The sequence below is a fragment of the Lepisma saccharinum genome, chromosome 4 (genome assembly GCF_977018435.1).
Source record: "Lepisma saccharinum chromosome 4, izLepSacc3.1, whole genome shotgun sequence".
Lineage (NCBI taxonomy): Eukaryota > Metazoa > Arthropoda > Insecta > Zygentoma > Lepismatidae > Lepisma > Lepisma saccharinum.
Window position 1 is genome coordinate 72,938,639 of NC_139232.1, and position 14,679 is coordinate 72,953,317.

The 14,679-nt window shown below is 39.0% G+C and overlaps 1 protein-coding gene across 1 annotated transcript; it reads right to left on the reverse strand.

Moving 5' to 3' along the window:
• Positions 1-1,691: 1,691 nt before the first annotated feature.
• On the reverse strand, positions 1,692-14,202 carry LOC145986971 (uncharacterized). The gene is made up of 3 exons (XM_083121434.1): positions 14,166-14,202; positions 10,188-11,812; positions 1,692-1,721 (listed from the first exon to the last, which is right to left on the reverse strand). Exons 1-3 carry the CDS (start codon positions 14,200-14,202, stop codon positions 1,692-1,694), a joined length of 1,692 nt encoding a protein of 563 aa, XP_082977560.1.
• Positions 14,203-14,679: the final 477 nt, after the last annotated feature.

A 14,679-nucleotide genomic window follows, 5' to 3' on the forward strand; every position in this document is an offset into this window, starting at 1 on the left:
GTAAATGTAATCAGCAAATCCTCTGTCTTCATTATAAAATAGGTAGTCGAAAATACTCCACCCTGCACTAGGGTTACCAGACGTCCGGTTTTACCCGGACATGTCCTACATTTTAGCTTTATGTCCGGTGTCCGGGAGGATTTTTTAAAATATCATAAATGTCCTACATTTTGAGCGTCACATAATATTAATTAGGAAAATACGTAACAGAAAAAAAAATCATGCAAGTTACAAGTCTGTGGACTGCGCTTCCAAACTCAAGAGTGAAATTTATTTTGATTCAGTCATTACACAAAAAGTAAAACGTTTGTCCTGCTATTAAACAAACGGGAAAACGGAAGCAATTAATGAACAAAGTTTTGGGACCACTTTCTGATAACGTCACTGTTCAATGCATGAGCAGAATTTCTTGCCTTAGGGTTTATACTGATGGAACAAGGTGTTGCCCATTCTTATTCAATATTCAATATAATTTGATTGTAAAGCAGGGGTATAGAGAACAAAGTTATTCAGGGTGTTTGCCAGTCAAGAAAGTCATGGAAGTCAAGAAAAAGTAAAAATCAACAAGTAGGTCAAGAAGTCAATAAAAAGGCAATACATTACACTGATCGGCATGAAAATCCTCCCACGAGGATGAAAGGGTGTACCTTATAGATTTCGAGTCGCTGATTACGAATATCGCATTGAAAAAGTTCCAGCACGTAAGGTTTTTTTTTTAGGGGGCATTTTCCATAAAAAATTACCGAAAAATTGTATTTTTGTAATGAAATTGTACTTTTTATGCTTGGAATGCATAATTGTGTATTTTTACCTCAATCCAAGAATTGTTACTATATCCTAGGAACATTCTTTCCCCTGCCCCCCAACCCCCCTCCCGAAATAGAAGAAAATTCCAAATACACCCCACCCACTCAAAAAAAAACAGTGAATTCTGCCACAACACACATTTTTTTGAGAATTTCAGATAAATGTCAAAACAAAATTGTGAATAATATTGCATTTTAACATTACTACTGGAAGAAATATTTTCACGATGTCCCATGAGCCATAAGTGACTGGCTCTAAAATGAATGGTATCTTACAATTTTTAACTATGTGTGACAGGCTTATTTGTGTACATTGGAGTTCAACGTTTTATTTTCGTTACACTCTTCCTACACTGTCACCTCGGCTTCCTTCAAGGTAAAAGGATTCGTAATCAACTTGTGGTCATTCGTTAGCACCCCCTTGTTTAGACGACAAACAGGATGTGGCTGGAAAAAGGTGCCAAGACATCCACCTCGTTGTCCCATGAAGCAGATATTTTACTTCCGAGGTGATCGTGGTGTAAGAGAGTCGCGTTACTCTGTGTCTGTTTATATCGTTAAGGAAAAATATTTCTGCGTGAAATATTGACATTTGTGTTAAACCAACATGCCACGAACTTGCAAAAACTCGGTAGATTCATTCTGCTACATATGTGGGGAAGTGGTCTTCAAGGAGCAAAGTAGGGCATTGTCACCGTTCCTAAAGACAGCGTACCACCTGTACTTTGGGTGTAAAGTCGGCGACCAGCATCGCGATTGGGCTCCCAAACAAAGTTGTAACTCGTGTGCGCGTTCTCTAAAAGGATGGTTGAAAGGTACACATAAATCGATACCATTCGCTGTACCTATGGTTTGGCGCGAGCCCCGGGATCATGTTGCAGACTGTTATTTCTGCCTGACCAATATTACAGGTTTCTGAAAAGGCACGAAGCATAAAATACAGTATCCTGACTTGGATTCCGCGAGGAGACCTCTCCCACATGATGATGTTCTGCCTGTACCCGTACCACCAGACTCATACACACTGAGCAGTGTTTCATCCGACGAAGAACCTGCGACTTGTCAGGATGTTGCACAATCTTCGAGTACGCATTCAGATCCCAATTACGCCCCAGTGTCTGACACTAAGGAACCACATGTGATAAGTCAGGAAGAACTGAATGATCTGATCAGAGACTTAAACCTTCCGAAGACCAAGGCCCTGTTGCTTGAATCACGACTTCAACAATGGAATCTACTTGACCGAGATGTGAATATATCGATGTACAGAAAAAGAGAGGTCAGCCTAGTTCCTCATTTTACAAAGGATGGTGATTTGGTGTATTGCAGTGACATTCCGTCGCTTATGGAACAACTGAAATTTGACTACATCACTGAAGAATTATCTCGGGAATCATAAGCCACCTAATTACAAAGACATTGTGGGCAGGTTAATTACTTCATTTCGTACCATGGGATTTAATATGTCCCTCAAGTTACATTTCCTGCATTGTCACTTGGACTTCTTCCCTCAACAGTACAGCTTGGGTGAGGTCTCCGATGGACACGGTGAAAGGTTTCATCAACAAATAGCTACCATGGAGAGGCGCTACAGTGGGAAATGGAGTGTGAATATGTTGGCCGACTTCTGTTGGAATGCGACACGCGAGACACCCTGTACAAATTACAAGAGGAGCAGGAACACCAATTGACATGCAAATGTTGAACTTTTACTCTTTATGTAGTTGTATCTGCTTGTTTTATATTGAAATTCTGATGATAGCATGCAATTTTATATGGGGGGAGAATAGCACCTTTGCGTGGTAATTGAAACCCACCCCCACCCCCTCCCTCAAAACTGGTACGTCTTGGAGAAAAACGGGTTGCGGATTCGAACTCAGGAGCTCGAAATCTATAAGAATCACCTAATTTGGTTCATGGGAGCGACAAAAAGTTTAATTTTGCCGAACACTTGTGGTCAAGAATTTTTGCTATTGATTGGTTGATTTAGTTTATTTTACTTCACTTTTTTTTCTGTCCCTTTGGCTAATCGCGAAGATGTGGATGAATGGTGGTAAGATAAGATGGATGAATGGATAGTCACAAACATATAGGGACAACCGACACAAGCCCCACATAAGACTATACTGGCTGTGAGTTCAGACGCCAAATACTCGCTTGTCTGCCAAACACAGTTCAGGATGCATTAATACGAGATAGCAGATCTAATAAAAGGTAAAGGTAAAGTGTTCCCCTGTGCATAGCACCACGCCATGAAGGCGTATAGGGGGTGTAGGGGTAACGCCCCACACTTTCTTGATCCGGTCGTGAGTGGGGGTGATGTGATCAGCATCACGCCCCTGACCGCCTTTACCCCCCTAGGGTTTCCCCCAGGTACCCATGTTATTCGACGCTGGGTGGGCGCCGAGGCCGCTTCCAAATTTAGAAATGTTCCCGGATTTGAACCGGCCGAGGATCGAACCCGGGACCTTTATTCAGCTTCAGTTTTCACCTTAACTGGCCCTGTGGTACGGATTTTCATTAAATAAATATTTATTTTCTTAATTACTAATTTCCAACTTTACCTAAGTAGGGGTCTAGAATAGTCCAGAAAAAGTCAAGATTTCTGGAAGTATTATTTTGGTAGATACCCTGTTATTGAACTAAAAACTGCCCAAGATGAAACATCTGGAACCATTTTAAATTCCGGTAATTGCTGAATATTTGTTTGCCATTACAGGTCATAATTCAAATGTTGAGAGAGTTCTTTCATTACAATCAACACAACAGACTCACGAGAATTTTTTTTTCATAAAGTCTGTAAAATGTTTGGTATTGGTCCCTATAATTTCAAGGAGTTTGACTGTCCACTCTAACATAAATATAACTAACTCTCTAGCCTTCTTAAACCCGAAGGTTCATGGCTGCAGCAATACAGGCCTTCCATCTTTCCCTATCTTGAGCAAGATCTATATACTCTTTTTCCATCCCTACCGATTTCCTTTAGGTCCATCTCAACGTTGTCCCTCCATCTTCGTTTTGGCCTTCCTACAGGTCTCTTACCATCAGGTTTCTCAACAAGAATCCTGTAAACTCCTCTTTCCTCTCTCATTCGTGCCACATGGCCTGCCCACCTAAGTCTTCTTGATTTTCTAACATAAATATAGTTTGGCTAAACCTGAAATTTTGATAAAAGTTGTCTCCTCTGAGAAGTACCACTTAAATCAACTAGTAAGAGGTGCATTGATTAGTATGATTACAAGTTTTGAAATCTTACATTTAAAAATTCATTGAGAATTCATTTTTTAAAAAACTGAAAAGTGTCATTTTTCAACTACTTTCTAACGTGTTCTATAGAAATATGTATTATTTATTGAGAATGTGTTGTGTCCTACATTTTGACTTAATGTCTTACATTTTGGGACAGCATGTCCTACATTTCCCTTACAGCGATCTGGTAACCTTAGCCACTACCCGTTCGAATACAGTATTTGATAGGTTCGATTGGAGGACATGGTAATGCAGGATAAGTTGCACAACATAAAACCACACGGTGAACAATCAACATATTTAATAGAAACTGGACGTTATGTCCGGAACATTCAAGTACATTAAATCATGCTACAGAAAGAATTACTCACAGAATACATCTGTTTACAGTTTATCTTCTTTTAGCCGTGAAGGCCAAACCTTCTAACCATACGCTTAATACCTGGACCGTATCAGTGTTCCACACACACACAAAAATGTTTCCAGCAACAAATTGAAAAACCCAAGGTTACTCACTCGACTCCCTTCATATGTAAAATTCTAAAGGTTACCCCTCCCCTCTTTTTCTAGGGACACACCATGAATTTTCAAAATGTCATCATTCAACTTTTGGAAATAATAAAATGTTACACTTTGAAGAAAAAAACTTTTGAGCAACCATTGGAAAACCGTTGAACAAATAAAAAAAAATCCTCAGCTTTTCTTAAGGCGAAGCCACTCAACCCTTCTTATCTTTTGAAAATTTCGAGGTACCACCGGGTACGCTTTGCACTCAAAATGAACATCACGTTCTTTCAAAATGCCATTTGAGACAGCTCGTGTGTTTTCATGAGATGACGTTGATAGCATATTTTCTATTTCGAAACCCATCTTGTATATTTTTAAGTGAAATGTGTCTGTATGGGTGGGACTTCATTTCGGATATATCTCAGAATTTCAAAGACCTGCAATATAGCACTGGATGCGTATTCAACAGAACAGAATCGCAACCACGAGGATGATGCAGTGGCGTCTCTGTCCATGCCTAATCTCAACAGAAAATCAAATCAGGGACAGGATACTCGACATAGACAGACAAGAAATAATAGCAGACTGCCAAACAAAGGCCTCAATCAGGGAACAGTTAAGAGTAAGAGAATGGGGGAAAGCGAAATATATCCAGGTGGTGGGAAAAAATTAAAGAGGCGCGCTGGCATGGTTCAGATTAGGGGGATGGAAACAACTAAGAAAGAGAAACGAAGCAGGGGAAACGATATGTCCTTTGTGCGAGGGGGAGGAGACGGACAAGCATATCCTACTGAACTGCCCTTCTACACGTGACCTAAGGGACAAATGGATAAAAAACTTAACAGGTAGGGAGATGATAGAAGTGGTAGACGACAGAATAAAGATAAAGAGAGCGGGGCAGCAAGTGGGGAAATACCTGGGGGAAGTAAGAGAACGGCGGGGGAAAGCTATTAGAGAAGGCAACGAAATGAGTGATCATGCTCCAGACGAGCCATCTTTATAGTGTAAGTGTGTGTAAAGCAAAATGTATGCGTGTTTTGGTGAGAGTGCAGGAAAAGAGAAGTGTGGAGAAAGACTGGAAGATGAACTGCCGAGGGAGGGGAAGAATGTGTATATAGGGGACAAAGTAAGAGACAGCTTAAACGAAAACTAAATGTAACAAAATAGTGTAGAAAAATAAAAAAATATGTAGTGCGTACAGCCTATGGCTCGCACAAAAAGAAAATAAATCTAAATCTAAAACTGGAATCCGGAACCTTCGGTAGAGAGATCCTGTGTCGAGCACTAAACATATTTGGTTACTGAAGCTGTTCGAGAATGTTCCTCTGCGGGGTTTTGTGTTGTCTTGTGTTTTGTCATTGTGCATTCTGAGAACACTATACGTACAACACTGTCACTATTCGTACAAGACTGAATTTGGCATAAATATGGATAATTTGGTTTTATTTCTTAATAAGGAGTTGATCCCTGCATTAGTTTTAATATGTAAATAATTTAATTTTGAAACAACGTTTTTCACTTTGTTGCAAGAGCCATTACCTTTATTGTCTTTCCAGCAAGGGATTTGCCACCGTATTACAGGCTCGTTTTGCAGTTGTACTAACATTTCAAAATAAATAAATTGTTGTAGTATTATACTTTGAATGTTCGACACAAGGAGCCAAACAGATGATGTTTGCATTTGTTGGTTCGTCGATTTCATCATCTGTCGCACTTCTCTTTTTATTACATGACATTCCAAACACAGTTGATACATTTTTGGATTCAACAGTGTTGAATTTCGGTCCGCATTAATTTGAAGTTCTTTTTCTTGGTGAGTTTGTAAATATGCTGTCTTCTTATAACATCGCAAGGTCATGATTCTTTTGGGTTTTGCTCAGGCAAGACTCCCCACGATGTTGTTTTCAAGTCGTCTCTCCATGGGGTCCAGAAGGAGGGCACACCTTGGAAAATGAATGTTAACCTAAAATTCCCATTTCAGCCACAGTAACTTACGCTAATTATTAGAAAGGTTTTGTAGGGATATGTTAACTACAGGCTGAATGAGTGTATTTTGAGGGGACAACAATAATATGGGGGAGAATATGCTTCGTTCTCCACCTGGAAAAAATTACCTTGTATGCCCCTCCCTGGGAAAAATTCTGGGGACATCCCTGGAAGTTACGTCAGAGAGATTCGTCTGCTGTGTTGGGTTGCACACATGCAAGTTAGATTTTCAGCTCTTACCAAGACCTTTCTAAGTAATGTTTATAAGGAGAAGTTACTTGATTTTATGATACCTAATATCTCCAACTCTTCTTCTACTTTTTTCCCACACCCTGTATGAGTGTGTGGTACACGATGTGTAAATTTTAGCAATATTTTAGATTTTCAGTTTTTAGGTCATATTATGATATATTTGGGGGCTAAAGTCTAAAGTTCTTAGATCGTAGAGACCTGACACCTTCATAACATTTGAAAATCGCAAAATATGAATGGAGTGAATTATGAGGTTATCTTCGAACACATCTTGTTTAGCTGTTAATACTATGTTTGCTACAGAACGTATGTATGTCATCGATCCTTCCTTTAATTCTATGCTTTTAGACGTTATTGACGTGTGGTATCTTTCCATGCAGTATTGAGCCACGAAATTGAAATGAAAGTGTTACAATATGCCCATGCACAAGATACCACGGATTAACGAAAAAGTATTGAAACCATAAATGCCAATATACTAACTGTCTATAAGCAAAATACTCCTACCAGTTGCGGTAGATTTTGAGTCTAATGGGGAGGTGTGGTATCTGCCACTCCACCGTTAATTCGCCTAGCTCCTGGCTCCAGGTACTCTACTCACCAGTTACTGCCAGCTGCTTAAAATTAAATTATGGTTTGAGGGAAAGCCGGATTTTCATATAGTTAATCTGATCATCTGTTGTTGACATCATTATTAATGAACCAAACGTTGTATACTGTCTAATATCAGTACAAAGTTTTTCATTATTCCACGTGTCATTATTGTTTAGGAATAATAAAGTACACAAGGAAGTAAGAAGTGCTTCATTAAATTCTATAAAATCTGGTAGAAGAAATTGGATTTCGTTTTAAATATTGGTCAGACTCCACAGACACAATTAAGAATTGTGATAGGAGATAATAAAAACGACCTTTCAACTGATTAACACTTGTGTAAATATAGATGAAAACGCTGACGAAATCAGTTTAATGCGAATATACAAATATTGTTAAATCCTTAAACATCGAAAGAAGTCGATTCTATTATCAAATTCGTAGGAATGGGCCAACGACAGCACACTTTTACCGACAACAAATGGAATTGAATTTATTTCTATGAATTAAGAAGCTCGTATATGCTTCAAGGAAGCAAACTCATCGTTGCGTGATAAAGCTTAGCTATCGCCCACTAAAGTACCCCGAACCAGCAGTACTGGTACCCTTTGATTGTTTCGTTGGAAAACAAATTATGCAACTAACAACGCCCTCCAACCCTGAGGTTTGTTATACTTTACTTGCTCTTCAGGAGAGAGTAACCTGCCTTGGCTCGACCTATTACTTGATTTCGTTACTTCCCCAGGCAAATAAGATGCATTACACTTTCAATAACTAACAAAAACGGTTCAATCGAATCAAGCGACATTGAATAACTACCATATTCTTTACCATGGATATTAGGGGAAAACTCGGTTCATTAATCTTTGAATGATAGCTCAGACTTTCAGTTTAGAAATATAGAACAAGACTATCTATTTATTTTGTTGATTAAATATATACAAAGAATTACATAAAAAATAACCACCACATAAAAAATGACTTGATCGTCTTTAATTGAAACACTGAAATAATTTTCTGAAATAAATAAATATATATATATACATATATATATATACACACGAGAGGTTCGTACGCTGGCCTAGACCAGCAGTACTAGTTCAAAAATGTATCAAGCTTGTCACTTGCATACATAACAGGTTTCTCTAATTCCTTCCCCTTCTTGTTTATAATTAAAATTGCCTCGCAAAAAGAGACTAAACTTTTTTTTTCGAAATTACAACTATTTATGCGCTAATCTGGAAATTATATGAAACAAAACTGTGATGATGCTTTTTCCACCCTGTCACTGTCCCTTTAATCCCAGATTAAATAAAAATCTGACCCGTTGACAGTGTCGATTCTACAAATTTAAACTAATAATCTCGTGCAACAAGGTACTTGGCTTTTTACCAACGGATAGGCATATACTTGAAATTAAACGCGTCCCTTAATTCCCTCGTATACGACGTTTCTCTAAGTATAATAACAAATGTTTACCGGAAACTAAGCGTTGGCTTGTCACAAAACGAATCAAAAAAAAATGCGTGGACTTATCTATGAATTTCGATGAAATCAAATGGTTGATCTGTGACCGCTAGGCATATGACTAGTCCAGCCACTCTACCAGCACCGAGAGAACCTTCCAAGGTCTCCCCTATTGCCAAAAAAATCTGGTAAGAAAATGCCAATCCCGTTGTTCAGTCGGGCCCCTTTATATAGGCGATTCAAAAACAGAACAGTAAACTGGAATTTTCCACCCTCACAGGTTTGAAGGTACGTACAAGATATTGAAACTAACCGCCTTCTGCAAGCTGGCTTTCACAGTCACGTAGGCCAGCCCTACTTCAGATTACATTGGAAATTGCATTAAAAAAGTGTTACTTTCACTAAACAAAAAATAATATTGAACGTACACAAACATCAATATAGAAAAGGACCAATACAGGTTTCTATATTTCGTCCCAGTAGTCTGTGGAGCAACCCGTGCATAACGGTAGAGAGAAGGGGAGAAAGCGAGTGGGAGGAGCAAAGCAGTTCGTGCCGCTGCAAACTGCTGGTAGCCGCAGCCCCGTTGCCCGCTCCATGCATTTACTTTATTCACTTCCCCTCTCACGCGTTCATTGGTCGAGCCCTCTAGAGTCTTACTTGCGCATGCTCCACAGACTCCTGGGACAGAGTATATATAAGAATGTTTTCCCGTTCGTGGAGCCACCCAATTGGCTCGTGTTATTTCGCCTGTCTTCTGTAGTTCTTCTATAGTAGTTCCGACATTCCTTTTTTTTCAATTCCACTTTATGCACGGGAAAGAACCTGTAGCTTAAAGTTGAATCCGAACAACACTATGTGCCTCCACCTGGCCCCGAACTCGGGACCACTTGATTACAAAGCGATGACGTGATCGCTACACCGTCAAATCTATAATTTCCCAACCTGTGTAGAGCGTGGCGCTGCCCGCCGGGGCCCGTCAATTGAGCGGACCCTCTCCGAAAACAGCACTGATTGTTGTACATAGTATCTCGGAGCCTTGCGATCCGAAGTACCATACTCAATACTTCTTTTGCGCTTTTTCTGTATCAAGTGTAATTTGAACGCTATGAACTCTCCGACAAATGTAATCAGTGATAATAAAGTTAACAACGCTAATATGCAGAATGCTCCATCAATATCATCGAAACTTAGCGGACGAAGATGAATGTCACGCTCATACGTTAATGGCAGCAAAAACCTTTTGTCTCTGAATTTTCTAATAACTTCTCTCTCCCACTGAGGAAGAATTCCTGAGTCGCGAAGCCATCTTGTAACTGAACTCACCTTTCCCACAAACGGAGAACCCTTCTCCATCATCATACTCATATAAACCGACACTGCACTTTCTTTCATTAAGTAAAGATTCGAGAGCGAGTTTCTGTCAAGAAAATCGGCCGAACAGAATTGTCCTGTATTTAGCCTCTCGACAAGAACTGCCATTTTACCCTCTCCAGCAAGTCTACTAAGTTCTTTTGTGTTTGTAAAGTATTCATACCTATCTTTCAGTCTCACAAGATCCGTATCAGTGGCATGGATGAAATATTCCACCCAACTCATGTCGTCAATTCCCCATTGCAGTTTCGAATCGGCTAAGTCTTCAACTGTGTTGATTGGTTTTTGGAAAATTGGAATTGTTAGATATGAAACGAGATTACAGCTATAAGCACTTATCAGCACAATGCACAACAGTGAATGCCAAGTCAGTACGTGTCGCTGAGGTGACAATGCAGGAGTTTTAACCCCAACGTTTGTGAGTAAGCTGATGGAGTGTAGAAGGGAGTAAACCCATTTAGAGTACGGCCTCTTTCCTCGGTAAGAAGGGAAAACATTTGAATAAACTACTGAAAACGTTCGTAAAATCAAGGACACTGAGAAGGTGTATGCAATTATGGTGATCCACAAGTCATAGCAGAATGGATTAAATACCTCCCAAATTAGATTTTTAGCTTTGGGTTTCGGCGTAAGGAATGAAATGCCAGATTCCATATGAGGTTCAGACAGATAGACCTTTTCATAGTTGAAGTCGATGCTATACACAGCTGGAGTGGCAAAATGGAACTCTCCGCTTATGATTGAGCCTAATAAACCTGTTCCGTTGCCTGTTATAAGTCCATATCCTCCGTCAACAAGTACAGTATCCCAAGTTATGTTGTATCTCCTTCCCACTTCAGCTATGATTCTATAATCTGTTCCTTCATAGGACCCTTCTAGAATAATAGAATACGAGCTGTATTCTATGAATGCGAGCTTCACTCTGGTACCTTGTAGGTCATGCAACTTATCAGGAAATAGGTTGTTACTTTTTAGAAAAGTATGGTTTTCCCAAATGTCTATTACATAAAAGTCATCATGTTGTAAGTTGAACCCTATTTTGCTTGTTAAAAGTTTGTAAGCAACTACACTAGATGATGGTGTTTCCGTCACGAACAGCGTTGAAGGAAACAATTGTAAAAACTTATCATCGAGTGTTTCTGAAATGTTGTTTTGTGAATGCTCCACGATTATACATTTTCTTGCACGTCTTCGTTGAGTATTTTTCAACGCTTTAACTAGAGCAGTAGTTCTTGTTATAGTATCTTTGCAATTAAGAATAATTGTGTTGCAATCCTTATCGAATGCATCCAGTATTTTTACGTAACTATCCCTGTCAGGTTGATTTGAAACAATGTGCATTAATGGAATATTTTCAGAAATCTTGTGGAAAGCAGGTTGAAGGAAATTAGTATCCTCCAAGAGAATGACGCAGATTTCACTGCTGATGTATATATCAAGCACTTTGCTAATTAATGAACTTAAACTGTAAATTTTCATGTAATTTTCTTCGGGATGTAAAGTAAGTTTCTGCATAGTCTGTGTAGCGTGCGCTATGATGAAAATTATCACAAACAATACCATGTTGCCAGAACTATCTGAAAAGAAAGAAGGAGAATGTTAAAGAAAATACTTCTTTCCAAGATGATTAGAATGAGTTGAGATTTTGACATATTTTGGGAAAATGTAATAAACTGTAAAACTAGTGTGTAAAACTAATATAACTATTAGTGAGTGTGCGATATCCTGGGGGGACAGGGGGAATTCCCCCACCACCAACCACGATCTTGTCCTGAAATTTACCCCCACCAAACATTTCCGGGGGGTAAAAGTTTTTGTTCTAACAACAAACATAAACATTTAGTTGAGAGTCCAATATTCTTTACTGGAATAATATCGAAAACATACACAAAGAACGATCAACAAAAAGCTTCATCTATAAAAACACTGAACACAGCAATCCCAGAACACAGAAATTAGTCCGACTTGTTATTTCTTCTCCATTTCTCATAGCCTTTTGTTAGCTACCGAAAAGTATATAAATATGTTAATAAAACACGTAATAGCATTTAGATGTGAATTTCATGTAGAAAACTATTATCTTCTTAATTTTTTTTTTATATTTTCCTCTCCCTCCTTAGTCACACAAATCATTGTTCATGTTCATAGCATTAGTAGTGTATTAAAATCTTCAATTTGCAATCAAATTTTAAATGGACAGCGGATATAATATATTGTATATTTTATAATATAATTTGATTATTTAATAATTGACACATATTTAATGACATTATACATATATATAGTGTGTGTGTGGGGGTGCATCCGTCTGCTCCTTCCGCACCACCAAATAGCAGTGATTTCGCACCCTGCTATTAGTGGATATCGGGCGTGTATGTTGCCTGTTGAATTGTGAGTTAAGGGAAGGGAAGCAGATATTTGCAGTCAGTGGGAGCGAGAATGAAAATTTCCTCCTGCGGTGATTGGATTCCAAAACTAGGAGGGCAAGGTGCCAAAACTTGGGGGGGGGGGGCAAATATAGTTTACTTTCCCTCGTAGATAAGATTTAGCATAGTGGGGGGCAACTGCCCCTCTCGCCCCCTAATCGGCTACACTGCTCCTGCATTGTTGACTAATAGGATGGCACTTCAATAGCCACGTTGATACTCCTCAAAAGTCTCACATCTATAGCATCAACATATCAAGATAATTTACGCATTTAACAGCCCAAAGGTGGACAAAATCCTTCCCTTGCTTCACACGTAAGTAGGTTAGATATCTGTTGTTTTCCAAATCGGGTCTTAAGCCGCCCCTGAAGTATTCTATGATCAACGAGGGTCAATGCGAAGTAAATGTGAGATCCAAAAAGATATTTGCCGCTTTTATGTTTGGATTCTATCACGTTTATTTAACTGGTCGTATAATTATTATTAGTCGGAATTGATTTTATATGTTCGTTTTCTTAAAACTGTAAGTCGAAAGAATACATTTAGGCCTTGATTACTTGATTTTTCTGATATTTCAACTACCACATTCCAATTTGTCTCTTCGAAAGTTATTAGCAGCTAAGTTCTCAAGTGGTACATTCTGCTTATATATAAAAAAAAATGGTTGGATTAACCAAAGAATACTCTCTGGTAACAATCAAATTACTGTTCATCTTAACCAATTCTTTTAAGTAAAATTGCACATTTGTTTAGTTTCCAAGAAATTTGGACAAAATTTTCAACTTTAGTAAAGGCAACCAATCTTTTTGTTTATGCTTACCGAAAAGCATACCAAACGTGCTTTGTTAAGTCAAAGAAATCTGCGTATTTTTTCATGCATGATGCATGCATACATTTTGTAGTTATTTCGGCGGGGGGTGAACTCAGAGATTGCAGGTCTATGTACTATTGTGTACATGTGAGTGTAACAAAATTTCAACATTTCGACCGCACACATAACTTTACGAGGGTTGGGACAAAAGTCATGGCAACATTTTTCTTTTTTTTTTCTTTCTTTTGCAAGAATGCAGGACCAGTTCAAAAATTTGAAATATGAAAATGGAAGCGAGCGCTGTACGGAACTAAACAATGTATGAACACTGCTGTGGTCATGTGCATGAGAGGTTGGTAGGGAAGTGCTAAAAAATAATTTTAAAAAAGTACCGTTCTACATGCGTGTATTAGTCACAAGGCTACATTGTCAGTACAAAAAACAAAAGAGGCGCACACAAAACACTCTATGAACCCTCAAAATAGTCCCCTAAGGCGTCCACAACACGCTGCCAGCGATCTGGGGGAGGGGTCCAATATCATCCGCCTCATCAGGTTTTAAGTTGGGACATCCCAGGCTTCATCGCGATGGCAATGTCCTCTCAAACCGCGCAGTTCTTCCTTAACTTTGGGTATGAATGAGGTCGAAATCACACGGGGACATGCGAGGTGAGTATGGTGGGTGCTCTAGTACCTCCTATGCCCAGCCGTTGAGTAGCTCCTGTAGACATGCTGCTTTATGCGGTGTTGCGTTGTCGTGGAGAATGATGGCATATTCCAGATCAGGACGCTTGTCCCTAATGGCTTCCACTAACTCCCTGTGGCATTCTCTGTCAGTTCGCCCATGGAGAACGTTTACATAAGAACGCTGCTCACGCCAAATACCTTTCATCCTGCCAATGTAGCCTTGACTAATACAAGCATGTGGAACTGTACTTTCTTTAATGATTTTTTTGGCACTTCCCTACCAACCCCTGGTACACATGACCTGCCTTGTTTGTACATTGTTCAATTCCATAAAGTGTACTGTTCCATTTGTATATTTCGAATTTTTGCACCGGTTCTGCATTCACGCGAAAAAATATAGTTGCCTGACTTATGCCCCAACCCTCGTATATTAAAGACAATGCTCTTAAAGAATCAATTTCCCATGTGATACAAACATGTGAACAGATACTAACACAGCAAAAATATAGTATTAAAAGTAA